The sequence below is a fragment of the Canis aureus genome, chromosome 18, assembly GCF_053574225.1.
Source record: "Canis aureus isolate CA01 chromosome 18, VMU_Caureus_v.1.0, whole genome shotgun sequence".
Classification (NCBI taxonomy): Eukaryota; Metazoa; Chordata; class Mammalia; order Carnivora; family Canidae; genus Canis; species Canis aureus.
In genome coordinates this window covers 21,556,161-21,569,569 of record NC_135628.1, presented here as the reverse complement: position 1 = coordinate 21,569,569, position 13,409 = coordinate 21,556,161, and the positions used below count along the sequence as shown (strand labels likewise).

The following is a 13,409-nucleotide window of genomic DNA, read 5'->3' as shown; positions in this document are numbered from 1 at the left end:
CCCCCATGTAAGGATACAACAAGAAGTTAGCAGTGCAACTTGGAAGAGGTTTCTCAACAAAGCCTGCCCATGGTGGCAACCTTGATCTTGGACTTCCAGCCACCAGAACAATAGATTTCTGCTGTTTATGAGCCCCCAGTCCTCTGGTATTTTGTTAGATCAGCCAAAAGAGACTAAGCAAGCAAGAAGCCACTGAGTCTTTTTGTAACCTACCTTGAGGATGACATCGTATCACTTTTGCCATGTTCTAGTTGCTAGAAGTAAATCACTATAGGTTTGGTCCACACTCTCAGGAATGCCATTGAAGGCAGTGATTTTGCAGACTAATCCTGGTGAAGGACCCGCTTTCCTTTTTTCCCAATCTATTGTAAGTCATTTCTTAAAAACATACCAAATGCATAGAAAAGCAAACCCACTGATCATGTGTTGGATGTTGCACAATGTCAAACTGCTATAAAAATTTCTAAACACTCTCAGTTCTATTACTTACCTCATCTGGATCAGAAACAGTTTGTGGACTGGCACTAGTCTTGGACCATCCTTTGAGTAGCACTGATTTAGGGATTTTAGCAAATGCAGGTGACTTTTCAAGGCTTTTACAAGACAATTTGGCTTTTCACTTGGCTATTCTTGGATGGAGGGATTTTAGAAATTTTTAAAAACCTAAGTAGAAGCCATTCCTCCTAATCACAGCACTTTCTGCAAACCTAAAATTGGGACCTCTTGTGATTAAAGTCAAGGGTGTGTGGGACTGATTTTGAGTTTCTTGTTTAAGATTTTACTGCAAGGTCCTTTATGTGCTCTCCTCTTTACCAGTCTGTAAGCTAGAATTAAGGCACTTTTGAACGAAGCAGTCTGACAAATATGATTATCCGAGCGCATTTTTAAAGATGAGGGGTCAACCTCCTTCCCGACTAATGTTACAAAGGAAGTTTGAATGCCCTTACTGATGCTAGTCTATTATTCGGATTCCTCAAAAACACTTCTCAAGTCTAAATGCCTCAATTCAATTGAAAAAAATATATTTTGAGCACCAGCTCTGTGTGTAAGATTCTGGAAGATACGACCTTGAACAGCGCACCATCTCTGTTCTGGTTTACAGCACTTCCTTTAGAATCACATACATTTCAATATTTTGGCATGTGAGTACATTTTTTCTCTTGTTTCTGAGTGTCAGACATCTCCATCTAGTCTCCCTAATGAAATCATAAACCCACTAAGCAAAGTATGCATTTCATATCCTTCAGTCTTCAGCACAGCATCAGGCAATTTAGTAGGTGCTCGGTAAAAATCTAACTTTATAGCAGCATGAACTGAACCCAGAACCTGAATCTCCTGTCCAGGGACTAAGTGCTGTGAACAAGGCTTCAGTCCCAAATCTCACTAACCTGGTGAGCATCTCTCTTCTAGCCTCTTTGCCACCTCCTAACCCATCCTTCAGGGCTTAAAGCAGAAGCAACTTTAAGAAGTCTGCTTCTGCCCCCCTTGCTCTCAGTGGGAAAAATGAACTCTAGTGTGAACTTTTTACACTAGGCCCAGAAGAAAGAACCAGGTAGAGAAAGGGGGCTTTAAAAACAAGTTTTCTTGCTTTACTCCTTACACAACTGCTAACCCTCAGTTGGTCATCTTCTTTTCCCTTCCTCCCCCTCCCCCCAGGGAAGGGAGTGAGGGTTAGTAAAAGCTACATTTGCAAGGCCCAATACTGAGTACCATGTGGGCACAAAGGTGATCCAGACAGGTTTTTTGTCCTTGAGAATTTAAAATAGGCAAATGAGACCAATCCTCAACTACAATACAAAGGAGAATGTGCCAAGTGTTGCAATGTTGGCATATGGAGAAAGCACTGGAGAACAGATGGAGGAAGAGATTAATTCCAAATGGTGAAAATTTAGAGGATGTATCTCTGGGGTTAAGTCTTGGGGGATGGGTAACATAAATAATGGGTAACACTCAGGGAACACTTCCTATACCAAGAGCTGTGGTTGGTGGTTTAGATGCATCTCATTTGGGGTTCACAACAGGTCTGCAGGGGATGTGCTTTTATTAGTCCCACTTTACAGGGAGGAAACCGAGGCAGAGAGTGAGTAATTTGTCCAAGGTCCAGGCTAGTAAGAGGTGGAGGGGAGGATTTGAACTCCTATAGACCCGGTGCTCTTAACCCTCGCTTACGGAGCAAAGCAGACCACAAGGGAAGGCCTAGCGGTGTGCAGGGCGTGCTCAGGGAACAGTGAGGGGGTGTGCAGGGCGTGCCCAGGGAACAGTGAGGGATCGGTGGTGAGGCTGGAGCACGGGGCCTGGAGGGCTGGGTGGGCGTGGGGAGGAACAGGGGTTTGGGTGGAATGCGGTTTCATCCCAACTGTGGGCTTTACATAGAGTATTTCACCTTACTGCACCGCATCCCTATTGGGCAGGTACTACTATCCCCATTTGTACGGAGAAGTTAATTTACGCGAGGTCACCCGCCTAGCTGACTGTGGGGCTGGGGTACGGAACCGAGGGTCGGACTCCTGGACTCGGCGTGCCAGCCATTGTTCTCACGTGGGGGGTAGGCCTGTGCATGCTGCCCCGGGCCTCTACCTGCCCCGGGCCTACACATCCTGTGCCCGCCCACTCCCCTGCACCCCGACCCCCTACTCCCACCCCGCACGGTCACCGACAGCCGCCCAGCCCACCTCGGGCCGCGAACCACCTCTGCTCCCAGAAAGCACTGCGTCCCCCCCGCAGAGCCGCTGAGCCCGAGGGCCCCGCCCCCCGCAGCCCCTCCCCCGGCGCGAGCCCGGGGCGGCCGTGGGCGTGTCCCCGGCGGCGGCGCCCGCGGCCCGGGGCGGGGCCTGCCGGGGGCGGGGCCTGCCGGGGGGCGGGGCCTGCCGGGGGGCGGGGCCTGGCCGCGGCGCTGGGCGGCGGGGCGGCCGGGCCGCTGACTCTCCTCGCAGGTGGCCGGTCTTCCGCCTCTTCTGACCCCCGGGCCCCGGGGCGGCAGCCGCAGGAGCGCCTTTGTGCCGGGCCCCGAGAGCCCGCGACGGCCGCTGCGGCCCGGGCCCATTGTTTCGGTTCTCCGTCTCTTCCGGGCAGGTGCCCGCGGCGCGCGGGGCCCGCACGTGCCGAAGCGGCGGCCGGAGCGCAGGGACCCGCGGGCGCCGGCAGGGGCGTCCCGGGCGCGCGGCGGGAGATGAAGTACCTGAAACCTCGGTGGTCGGACGGCGGTGGCCTCCTGCACCTCACCGTCCTGCTGAGCTTGGCGGGGCTCCGCCTGGACCTGGACCTGGACCTTTACCTGCTGCTCCCGCCGCCCACCCTGCTCTGGGATGAGCTGCTGCTGGCTGGCGGCCCGACGAGCTCCACCTACGCGCTCAGCCCCTTCGCGGCCTCGGCAGGGTGGGGGCGCGCGGACCAGCTGCACCCCAAAGGCCGCGAGCCGGAGCCCGAGGGCCGGCTGCTTCGGGAGGTTCGCGCGCTGGGGGTCCCCTTCATCCCCCGCACCCGGGTGGATGCGTGGCTGGTGCACAGCGTTGCGGCGGCGGACGCCGACGGGGCCCACGGGCTGCTCGGCGCCACGGCCAGCGCCGCCTCCGCGGGGGGAGTGGGCGCCGGCGTGGAAGACAGCAGCCAGGCTGCGCCGGGGGATGGGGACCCCCGGGCGGCTGCGAGCAGCCCCGTGGCCGCCGGGGAAGAGGAGAGGGCGCCGGCGGGACCGACGGCCCAGGTGCTGGACGCCGGCGGCCGCGCGAACCAGGTAACAGGAGAGCGGGGACGCGCGCGGGGCTGGGAGCTGGGGAGCTGGGGAGCTGGGGGGTGGCCAGGAGCCCCGGAGGCTTGGGGCGCGCCCGGGGGGCCACTCCCGCCCGCCCTCCACCCTCAGCCCCTGGGTGGCTCCGGTCTCGGGACCACTCTGGCCTCTCCTTTTTGTGAATCCCCACGAAAGCTGTTAGTTCGGCCGCTATGGCTTTAAGGTGTCTGACAAAGAAGTGGGTGAAGTCATCCGCTTGGTTCTAGAGGAACCAGAGTTCGGGGCTGCGGAAGGCAGAGGGGATGCTGGTAATTTCCTTGCCTGCGGTCTTCGGTATCTCGCGTACACGGAGATGTCTTTTTCCTGGAGCCCGTGTCCGAACCGGAGGACCCGAAAGAGGCCTCGGCCCCCGGGAGGACAGGTTTCTCCTAGGAACCCCTGCTCCCTGTCCAACGCGGTGGCCCCTGCGCGCATTTTAACCCGGTTGCGGTTCGTTTTTGTTGCTTACCTGGATTAAAGAGCCGTGGTCAGTGTTCAGCCCCAGGCCACTTGGCAGGCGGTCCCGCTGTGACCTAACCATCCCCGGCGCCTAACGACCCCTCCTCCCTCCTGGAACATGTGTAACTTTTTTTTTTTTTTTTTAAGATTTTATTTACTTAAATGAGAGAGAGAGAGAGCGAGCACGAGCGGGGAGGAGGGGCAGAGGGAGGGGGACACAAGCAGACTCCCGGCAGAGCGCGCAGCCCCGACCTGATTCCAGGACCCCGAGATCACGACCTGAGCCGAAGTCAGTCGCTTAACTGACTGAGCCACCCAGGCGCCCGGTGTGACTTCTGAGCATAAAGAAAGCAGATACCCTGATGGTCACCTACTGGCTTAACAAGTGCTCTGATTTATGGTTTCAGATCCTCTGGTTTAACATCCTTTTGAAACAAAGTGCACCAAAATCAACTGATGAAAGTATCTGTATGCTGCTCCTCCTGGCTTTTGGAGTCTCAGGACACTCTTTTTTTTTTTTTTTTTTTAACCAATTTTCACATAACTGCCTTACCCAGAGTTCCTTCAAGGGGGCCTTCTTAAAGATCCCTTGTCCCATACCTTAGTGTCAACAGTCGGTATCGATCAACAGGTGTTGCTTGGATGTTGTCTCTGTGGAGTGCAATCTTATGCAAAATGGGAACTGGGGCTAGACTGGTTTGTTTGCTGCTCTTCAGAATTGCCCTGTTTGTGTAGGCAGTTGCCAGACGAGCTTCTCCACCCTCTCCCGGAGGGGTCATTGTGCCGAAGTGCTTGTGATTCACTGTTATGCAGATCTGATCCCTTCCTCTTCCTGAGGCCGGAACGAATGGGGTGGGGGGTTACTGAGAGTCTTGGGTGGGCTTCTGTCCAAAACAAAAAGTGGAAGTTTCTTCCCCTTCACTCATCCAATCTCAGTCATCACCTGAATCCTCTATCTCCTAAGGAGGTGGCGCATGCTGCACTACAGCCTTTCCTGATTCTGTAACGTGTGTGTGTGTTTGTGAAACCCAATGCACCTTGCTGCAGCAGATGGCACCCTCCCCTCCCCTGCTGAATGCCACCCACTTGCAAAGCATACCAGGACCTGGAGGGAGGTGAAGCTGTTCGCCTTGGGAGGACTTCCCCTTCTCAGCATTACATATTCGGACTGGCAAACCTGCTTTGGGGGAAGCTCTGGGGGCCAGCAACCAGCCACACCTCCATCGAAGATGGAGCCCAGTTTTCCTGGGGTGGCGGGAGGATAAAGTTCATTTGGGGCCAACCCCCCCTGGCATTGCCTTCCCCAGCTAGCTTGTATGGACCTGCTGGACTGTGGTAGGTGCCCTTCGTTATGTTCATTCTGGCAGTGATCAGCTGTGGAATACCTTACAGTTTTCACAGCCAGTTCACCTTCTTTGGTAATGTCTTTTAAAAACAAAACCAGAAAACCTAAGGAGCTTCTGCCTCGTTGTAAGTTTGTAGTATTTGGTAATACACTTTATTATTTTATCTTATTTTTACATCAACTTGAGAGGTAGGCAGGTGGGGTATCCTTCTATCCAGTTTGTACTTCAGGAAAATAGAGGCCCAGCGAGGTTAGGGGACTTGGCTAAAGCCGCACCGTGGTGCCAGAAGTACAACCAGAACCCGAGCTTTCTGACACTCATGTTAGCACGTTAGTTAAGCACCTGTGATTACACCCGGGTTCTCTGAACAAGCATGTATCTAGGATGGGGTGATGCTTTCCACTCCTGACCTCAGCACCACTGCCCCCTGATGCTGGATTGACTGTTAAAAGCAGGTTGTATCGTCTGTAATGGTGAGGTTGCAATCTGAAACCATGACTGGGGGAGAATGGGTTGGGAAAGCAGCCCCGGGTTTTGCAGTCAGCAGACCTGGGATTAGGGCTGTCACTTACCAATGTCAGGTGGGAGAGTGATTCTTACTGTAAGGTTTGTGCAAATTAAATGGGAAAAGCTTGTGTGGAGTGTCAGCTTGGAATATGATTGCCAATCTTTTTTCTCCGCCTCCATTCTCAACCCACCCTCCTTAACCCGTCCCCACTCAACTCTTCCCTTTTGTCTTGTTTATGAGTCTGACCTGGTTGTTTGCTTGTTTAAGGGGGTGTGGTGTGTTGCAGCTGAACTGCCTGGCTTTGAATCCCAGCTCCACCACTTGCAGCTCTGTGTGACCTTGGGCCAATTTCTTCACCTGTTTGCTTCATTTTTCACCTCACAATGAGAATGATAAAGGTGCCCACCACAGATGGTTGTGAGAATTCATTCATTTTTTGCAAGAGGCTTAGACACGTGCCTGTCACATTTTAAGCACTTATTAAAAGTTAGCTACTCTTAACTTTGAAAAGAAGGAGTGCTTTGTCCTACAGGACCATCAGAGGTTTGTTGTGTTTCTTTTTTCAATAAATAATTCCGATGGCTTATATATTTGAGTTGTGGGAGATTCTGGTTGTGTGGTATAATTTTCCATAACTTTTGTACATTTGCAAAAAATGTTCCTGGGAGTGGGGGATTTTCCAGGTATCAAAAGAAAGTACTGCTTTGGTTTCATTTCTTAGTGGGGTAATCATTATTTGAAAACAGAATCCGGAATTCCCCAGGGCAGACCTGCTTCCCTTCAAAACCACTCACAACTGATGATGCACGTGTTCTCAAAGTAATGCACGGCTTAAACAGAGACTGGAACAGTTTTTGCAAATTTGAATATGTGAGCGTATTTGAAGAGGGATAACCGCCTGTAGCCAGCTCCCAGCACCCGTATTTCAGAGAGCTGTCTCCACTTGGAAGCTAAGTGGCCTGTGGTCATCTTCATAATGGTTTCAAGCCCCAGAATGGGGACCCTTTGCTGGGTGAAGGGTCCAGCAGGACCTGGAGGAGGATTAGACCGGGTTTCTTCAGGTCACAGGAAGAATCTGAGACAATCAGTACTCGCTTTTAAGAGTAAAGGAAGAAAAAGAAGCTCCTTGATAAAGTAAAATTTGTCATTTCAGAAGCGAAGTTAATCCTGGTGCCTGGGCAGTTAGAGATAGGTGAATTTTCTTTTCTTTTTTTTTTTTTTTTTTTTAAAGATTTTATTTATTTATTAATGAGAGACACACACAGAGAGAGGGGCACAGACACAGGCAGAAAGAGAAACCAGCTCCATGCAGGGAGGCCAACCTGGGACTCGATCCCAGGACTCCAGGATCACCTGGCTGAAGGCAGCACTAACCTGCTGAGCCACCCGGGCTGCCCTGATAGGTGAAATTTCAAACGCTTGTTTTTAACTCACAACTGTGATACAGAGGTAGCCTTCGACCTTCATACATCGTGGTATAAAGAAGTGTCAGAGGAGGCTCTTTGCTTACTCAAGGACTTGGTAATTTTACCTTGCTTACTCAAGGTAAAAATTCACCTGTGATCTTATGGGGAAAGATGGCATAGGTCACTGACTTCGTGTCCTAGGGCTGCAATAATAAAGTACCGCCAACAGGGTGGCTTAAACAGCAGAAATTTATTGTCTCCTAGTTCTAGAGGTGGAAAGTTGGACATCAAGGCTTGGTTCCTTCTGAGGCTGAGAGGCAGAACCTGTTCCAGGCCTCTCCTTACTTCTGGTAGTTTGCTGGCTATCTTTGGCAACCCTTGGTTTGTTGATTGGTTGGTTTTTCTCTTTTCTTTTCCTTTCTCTTCTCTTTCCTTTTTCTCTTTCTCATTTTATTTTGAGAATTTAGTTTTAAGTAATCTCCACACCCAACATGGGGCTTAAGCTCACAACCCCACTGTTCAGAGGCGGCCCTTGGTTTCTACTGTCACCCCAGTGTCTGCGGTCATCTTCACAAGACATTCTCCCTGTGTGCTGGTCTGTGTCCACATTTCCCCTTTTATAAGGACACCAGTCACACTGAATTAGCACCACCCCCCCGCCCCAGTCATCTTTAAAAAAAAAAAAAAAAGATTTTTTTTTTTTTTTTATTCATGAGAAACACAGAGAGAGGCAGAGACAGAGGGAGAAGCAGGCTCCCTAAAAGAAGCCTGATGTGGAACTTGATCCCAGATCCCAGGATCACACCGAGCCGAAGGCAGACAACCACTGAGCCACCCAGGTGCCCCCTCCCCCTGTCATCTTAATTACATGTGCAGTGACCCAATTTCCAAATAAAATCACATTCTTAGGTACTGAGGGTTATAACTTCAGCATGGGTTTCGAGGGACACAAGTCAATCTATTACACAGTCACCACATCCCTTTTCCTGGCAGCTCTTGGGTTGTTGAGCTGGCTTAGCAAGTAGGCTACAACAGTTTCTGGAGGCAGCTTGTCTAGGATCATTTGCTGCAGGTTTTGGTGTATGCTCATGAGCAAACTTGGGGGTTTTTTGGTTTTGTTTTTTTTTTTTTTGCCGACTTCATGTGCAAGTAACCCTAAGGAACTCTGCTTCAAACTTTTTCCCAGTCAATCCTTCACCTCAAAAAAGGGGGTTATAGAAATAACCCCTCTGCAGTGTCCCTTGTACCATTTGGCTGCTCTCCGTTTCCCCTGCTTCTCTGCTCAGAAATCAGAGCACAGGGCCTGGGCCCCAACTCCAAGGCAGGCTGGGCCTAGTGGTCAGGTGTGCTTGGCATGGGGGTCACATCAGCTGGGGAAGCTGCAGATCTCAGAAGCCACTGCCTGGTTGTATGATCTGGGGCACACTTAACCTCTTACTGCCTTGGTTCCCTTATCTGTAAAGCAGGATGATAAGAGTACCCTAGGGAGTCCTTGTGATGTTTAAATAGATCACACAAGTTCAGGGCTGGTACTCAGTAAGCCCTCAGTAATGTCAGCGACTGCTGTTAATTCAGCTGTGGCTTTAATGCCCCTGCCCCAATTTATTCCACTTCATTCTGTTGCCGGGCACAGCTTTCCAAAGCTCATGTTTGTCTCTTCACTTTCATTTGGGGAGCCTCCACCAGCTCATTACCTACCTACCGGTTCCTTTTTTTTTTTTTTTTTTAAAGATTCTCTTATTTATTCAGGACAGACACACACACACACAGAGAGAGAGAGAGAGAGGCAGAGGGAAACAGGCTCCATGCAGGGAGCCTGATGTGGGACTCAGACCCTGAGACTCCAGGATCAGGCCCTGGGCCCAAGACAGGCGCCAAACCGCTGAGCCACCCAGGGATGGCCTCTACCTACCAGTTCTATATTTTGTCATTCAAGGCTCTGCATTTGGCTAGTGTGACCTAACTCCCCAACTGCCCTAGCTGAGTTAATCTCCCACTAACACTCTACCTGTGGCCTAGTTTCCACCTAAAACTCCCACCCACCTCCCACCCCACCCCCACCCTGCACAGTCCCATGCTTTCCTGTGCTTCTCTGTTACCTTTGCCCAGAATCCATCCTTTCATTCCTTCTAAGTCTTATTGTTAAATTCTCAGACTCATCTCCACTATCGTCATTTCATCTACAGGCATTTCCTGTTCTTGTCTTTGAGCCCTGAGCACACTGTGTAATATTTCATGTATGGGCCTTGGAATGCTCTACTTGTCTTGAGCATAGAAACTGGGTCTTTACTTTCACCTACAAGGAGCACCAGAGACAGGGTCAAGAGCAGAGGCCAGTCCAGCTAGCCTCTCTGCTGAGCACTCCTCTTCCATCCCCCGCATCGGCCTTGCAGAACTTCCAGGATACCGTGAGCGTGAATGTGGCGTGGTCATTCAAGGCTAGTCTCAACTAGTAAGTAGGTCAGATCTGAAATCCTGATGGGCCATCTGACCATTTATTTTTTTATTTATTTTATTTTTTTTATTTATTTTTATTTTATGATAGTCACAGAGAGAGAGAGAGAGGCAGAGACACAGGCAGAGGGAGAAGCAGGCTCCATGCACCGGGAGCCCGATGTGGGGATTCGATCCCGGGTCTCCAGGATCGCGCCCTGGGCCAAAGGCAGGCGCCAAACCGCTGCGCCACCCAGGGATCCCTCCATCTGACCATTTAATGCCAGTTTGAGTGATGGGGGCCATGGAAAGCCGACTTTGAGCTTGGCATTATAATTAATCAGGTGGTGAAACTCAGGATGGCCTAAAGTTATAGAGCAAGTCAGTGTACCTTACCCAGAATAGAACAAGTCACTGTTCTTAAGCACTGAGTAAACCATACCTCCCACCAGCTGCTAAACTTCAAACTTGTGAAGGCAAACTTTCCCCGTTTGTGGCAGCCTTTGGATCTGAGTAAGTTATTCTCAAACTCTAGTTGAGGATCCGTGTGAATATTCAGGTATGCTTCTGAGCAGCCGAAGCTGGCCACAGCTCCAGACCCACCCCTGGGTTGGTTCTGGTTGAATTGCCGATGGTGGTTGGCAGAGTATGGACAGTGGCACAGAAGCGAGACCCGGCCTCTTGAGGTTTCAGAGAACTGGGTTCCCATCGGTGGCAGGGTGCTTCAGAGGATAGAGCCAGGATGATAAGTGTACGGATGTAGATGGGCGTGTGTGTCTATCTGTTTCCGAAACTTCTTTCAATTGGTTGATGTGATCGTGGATGCTGGCAGGTCCAAACTTTGGGTAGCTGGAAACTCTGGGTGGATGCTGATGCCGCAGGCTTGAGGCAGAATTTCTTCTTCCTCAGTGAAACCTCAGTTTTGCTCTTAAGTCCTTCAGCTGGTTGCGTGAGGCTTACTCAGACAACCACAATCATCTGTTACTGAAAGTCACTTGGTTGACTGTAGCTGTTAACTACGCGTACGGAGTACGTCCCCAGCGACACCTCGGCTAGCGTTTCATTGCTTAACTGAGTACGGTAGCCTGGCCACTTGGACACGTGGAGCCAGCCTTCCCCGCCCCAGCTCCATCTCTTCCTGGGCAACCTCTGTGAGCCTTGGTTTCCAGATGGTGCAAGGAGAACATCAACCTGTTTCGGGGAGAGTTCTGAGGATACTATAACCCCGTGTGCCAAGGGGTGGTACGGGGTCCTGGCGTGTTACTAGACGTATAACGGATGATTTGCTCTTATTGCCCCCGAACTGGGGGTCGAATGTCCAGGAAATTGCTGTCCTCTGGAGGACAGGATCAGACTGCTAGGTCATACTGGGACCTGCTTTGGTGGGAAAAGAGGAACCCTCTTTTGTGAGGGGGAAATCGTGCCGGAAATGGTGGAGCAGAGTGGGGATGGTCCATGCTGAGGTCAGACTGAGGAAAGAACAAGACGGGCCACTCAAAATATCTGAAGAGCTGTTATATGAGGGAGGCCTTGGAATTGTTGACGAGGCAAGCCCTGATCATGAAGGCTCATCTAAAAGAAGGACTTTATTTTATTTTTTTAAGGTAGACTCCATGCTCAGTGTGGGGCTTGGACTCAAAACCTTGAGATGAAGAGTTGCATGCTGTAAGGAGTGAGCCAGCCAGGCGCCCCTTTCTTTAACCTTTCTTAAGAGCGGAGTTTTGGGGTGCCTGGGTGGAACAGGTGGTTGGGTGTCCAACTCTTGGTTTTGGCTTGAGTTGTGATCTCAGGGTCGTGGGATAGAGCCCCGTGTTGGGCTCTGCATTCTGTGGGGTCTGCTTGAGATTCTCTCCCCCCGCCCTTCTGTCCCTCCCGCTCATGCACTAGCACACTCTCTCTCTCAAATAAATAAATCTTAAAAAAAATTAAAAAAAAGGAACTGAGTGATCCAGTGAGTGCATCAGTTACTAAGTTGCTTGTTAAAATGCAGATTCCGGGGCAGCAGTTTAGCGCTGCCTTCAGCCCAGGGCGTGATTCTGGAGACCGAGGATCGAGTCCCGCGTCAGGCTCCCTGTGTGGAGCCTGCTTCTCCCTCTGCCTCTGCTTGTGTCTGTGCCTCTCTCTCTCTCTCTCTCTCTCTCTGAATGAATGAACGAACAAATCAATCAATCAATCTTTTAAAAAAATAAAATAAAATGCAGATTCCGGTGCCCACTCCAGATCAGCTGAACTAGAGCCTCTCAGGTGGGGCCTGGGAATCTGCAGTTTACCAGACCTCCAGATGATCTTTGAGCCAGCACAAGCTTGACCTCAGCCATAATGCTCATCTCCTGTGGCCTCCTAATATTCTGCAACCCTTGCGTGGAAGGAGTGTCTGGCTGAAAGCCTGCCCTTTCATCAATTTAAGGCTCAGAAGAGCTAAAGGACTGGGCAGCAGGGCCAGGGCTAGTGCTCTGGTTTACCAGGTGTTTTCTTTTTTCTTATTTTTTTTTTTTAAAGATTTTATTTATTTATTCATGATAGACACACACACACAGAGAGAGAGAGAGAGAGAGAGAGAGAGAGGCAGAGACACAGGCAGAGGGAGAAGCAGGCTCCATGCCGGGAGCCTGACAAGGGACTCGATCCCGGGACCCCAGGATCGCGCCCTGGGCCAAAGGCAGGCACTAAACCACTGAGCCACCCAGGGATCCCCTACCAGGTGTTTTCAAGTTAAAGCCACATTTCTCTAGTTCCTCGCTGGAGGATGGGGAACTAGCTTGCCAAAAAACTAATAATGAATGTAGAACTACAGTTGATCCTTGAACAATGAGGTTAGGGGTGCTGACTCCACACAAAGGTGAAAATCCATGTAGAACTTTTTTTTTTCTTTAGATTTTATTTTTTTTTCTTTAGATTTTATTTATTTGAGCGCACAAGCAGGGGGAGTGGCAGGGAGAGGGAAAAGTAGACTCTCTGCTGAACAGGGATCCCAATGAGGGGTTCCGTCCCAGGACCCTTGGACCATGACCTGAGCTGAAGGCAGCCACTTAACCGACTGAGCCACCCAGAGGCCCCTCCAAGTAGAACTTTTGACTCCCCTAAAACGTTACTATTAATAGCCTACTGATAACATGAAGAATTGGTGACATATATTCCGTATGCTATGTGCATTACACTCTGTGTCCTTACAGTAAAGGAAGCTAGAGAAAATGTTACTGAGAAAATACACTTACAGTACTGTAAAAAATGCACATATCAGGAGACTTGGCTCAGTTCACATCTGTGTTGTTCAAAGGTCAGCTATAGCTTGCACATAAATGCAGTTTAAAGCTCTTGCTTAAGTTCTAAAGCAGGCAAGGTAGAAATATCAGAACAGGAGAGAAATTTTTAGGCAGGTAAAAATGTTCTGTGTCAAGTGGAGATGTGAGTTACATAGGCACCTCCGTTTATCAAAATTGTACAGCTAAGGTTTATGCATTCCTGTCTGTGTAAATCCTGCCTAGAAACTG

At 50.4% G+C, this 13,409-nt stretch overlaps 1 protein-coding gene across 2 annotated transcripts in view; it reads left to right on the top strand.

Annotated features, from left to right (window-relative positions):
* Positions 1-2,909: 2,909 nt before the first annotated feature.
* The window catches only part of NFE2L3 (NFE2 like bZIP transcription factor 3), a 41,485-nt gene continuing 30,985 nt past the window's right edge, over positions 2,910-13,409 (top strand). Inside the window, exon 1 of one of the 2 annotated variants that reach the window (XM_077856469.1) lies at positions 2,910-3,733. In XM_077856469.1, coding sequence (XP_077712595.1) covers positions 3,170-3,733 — 564 coding nt within the window. In that variant the 5' untranslated portion in view covers positions 2,910-3,169. The remainder of the gene's footprint in view (positions 3,734-13,409) is intronic. The other variant, XM_077856468.1, reaches the window with a different exon arrangement.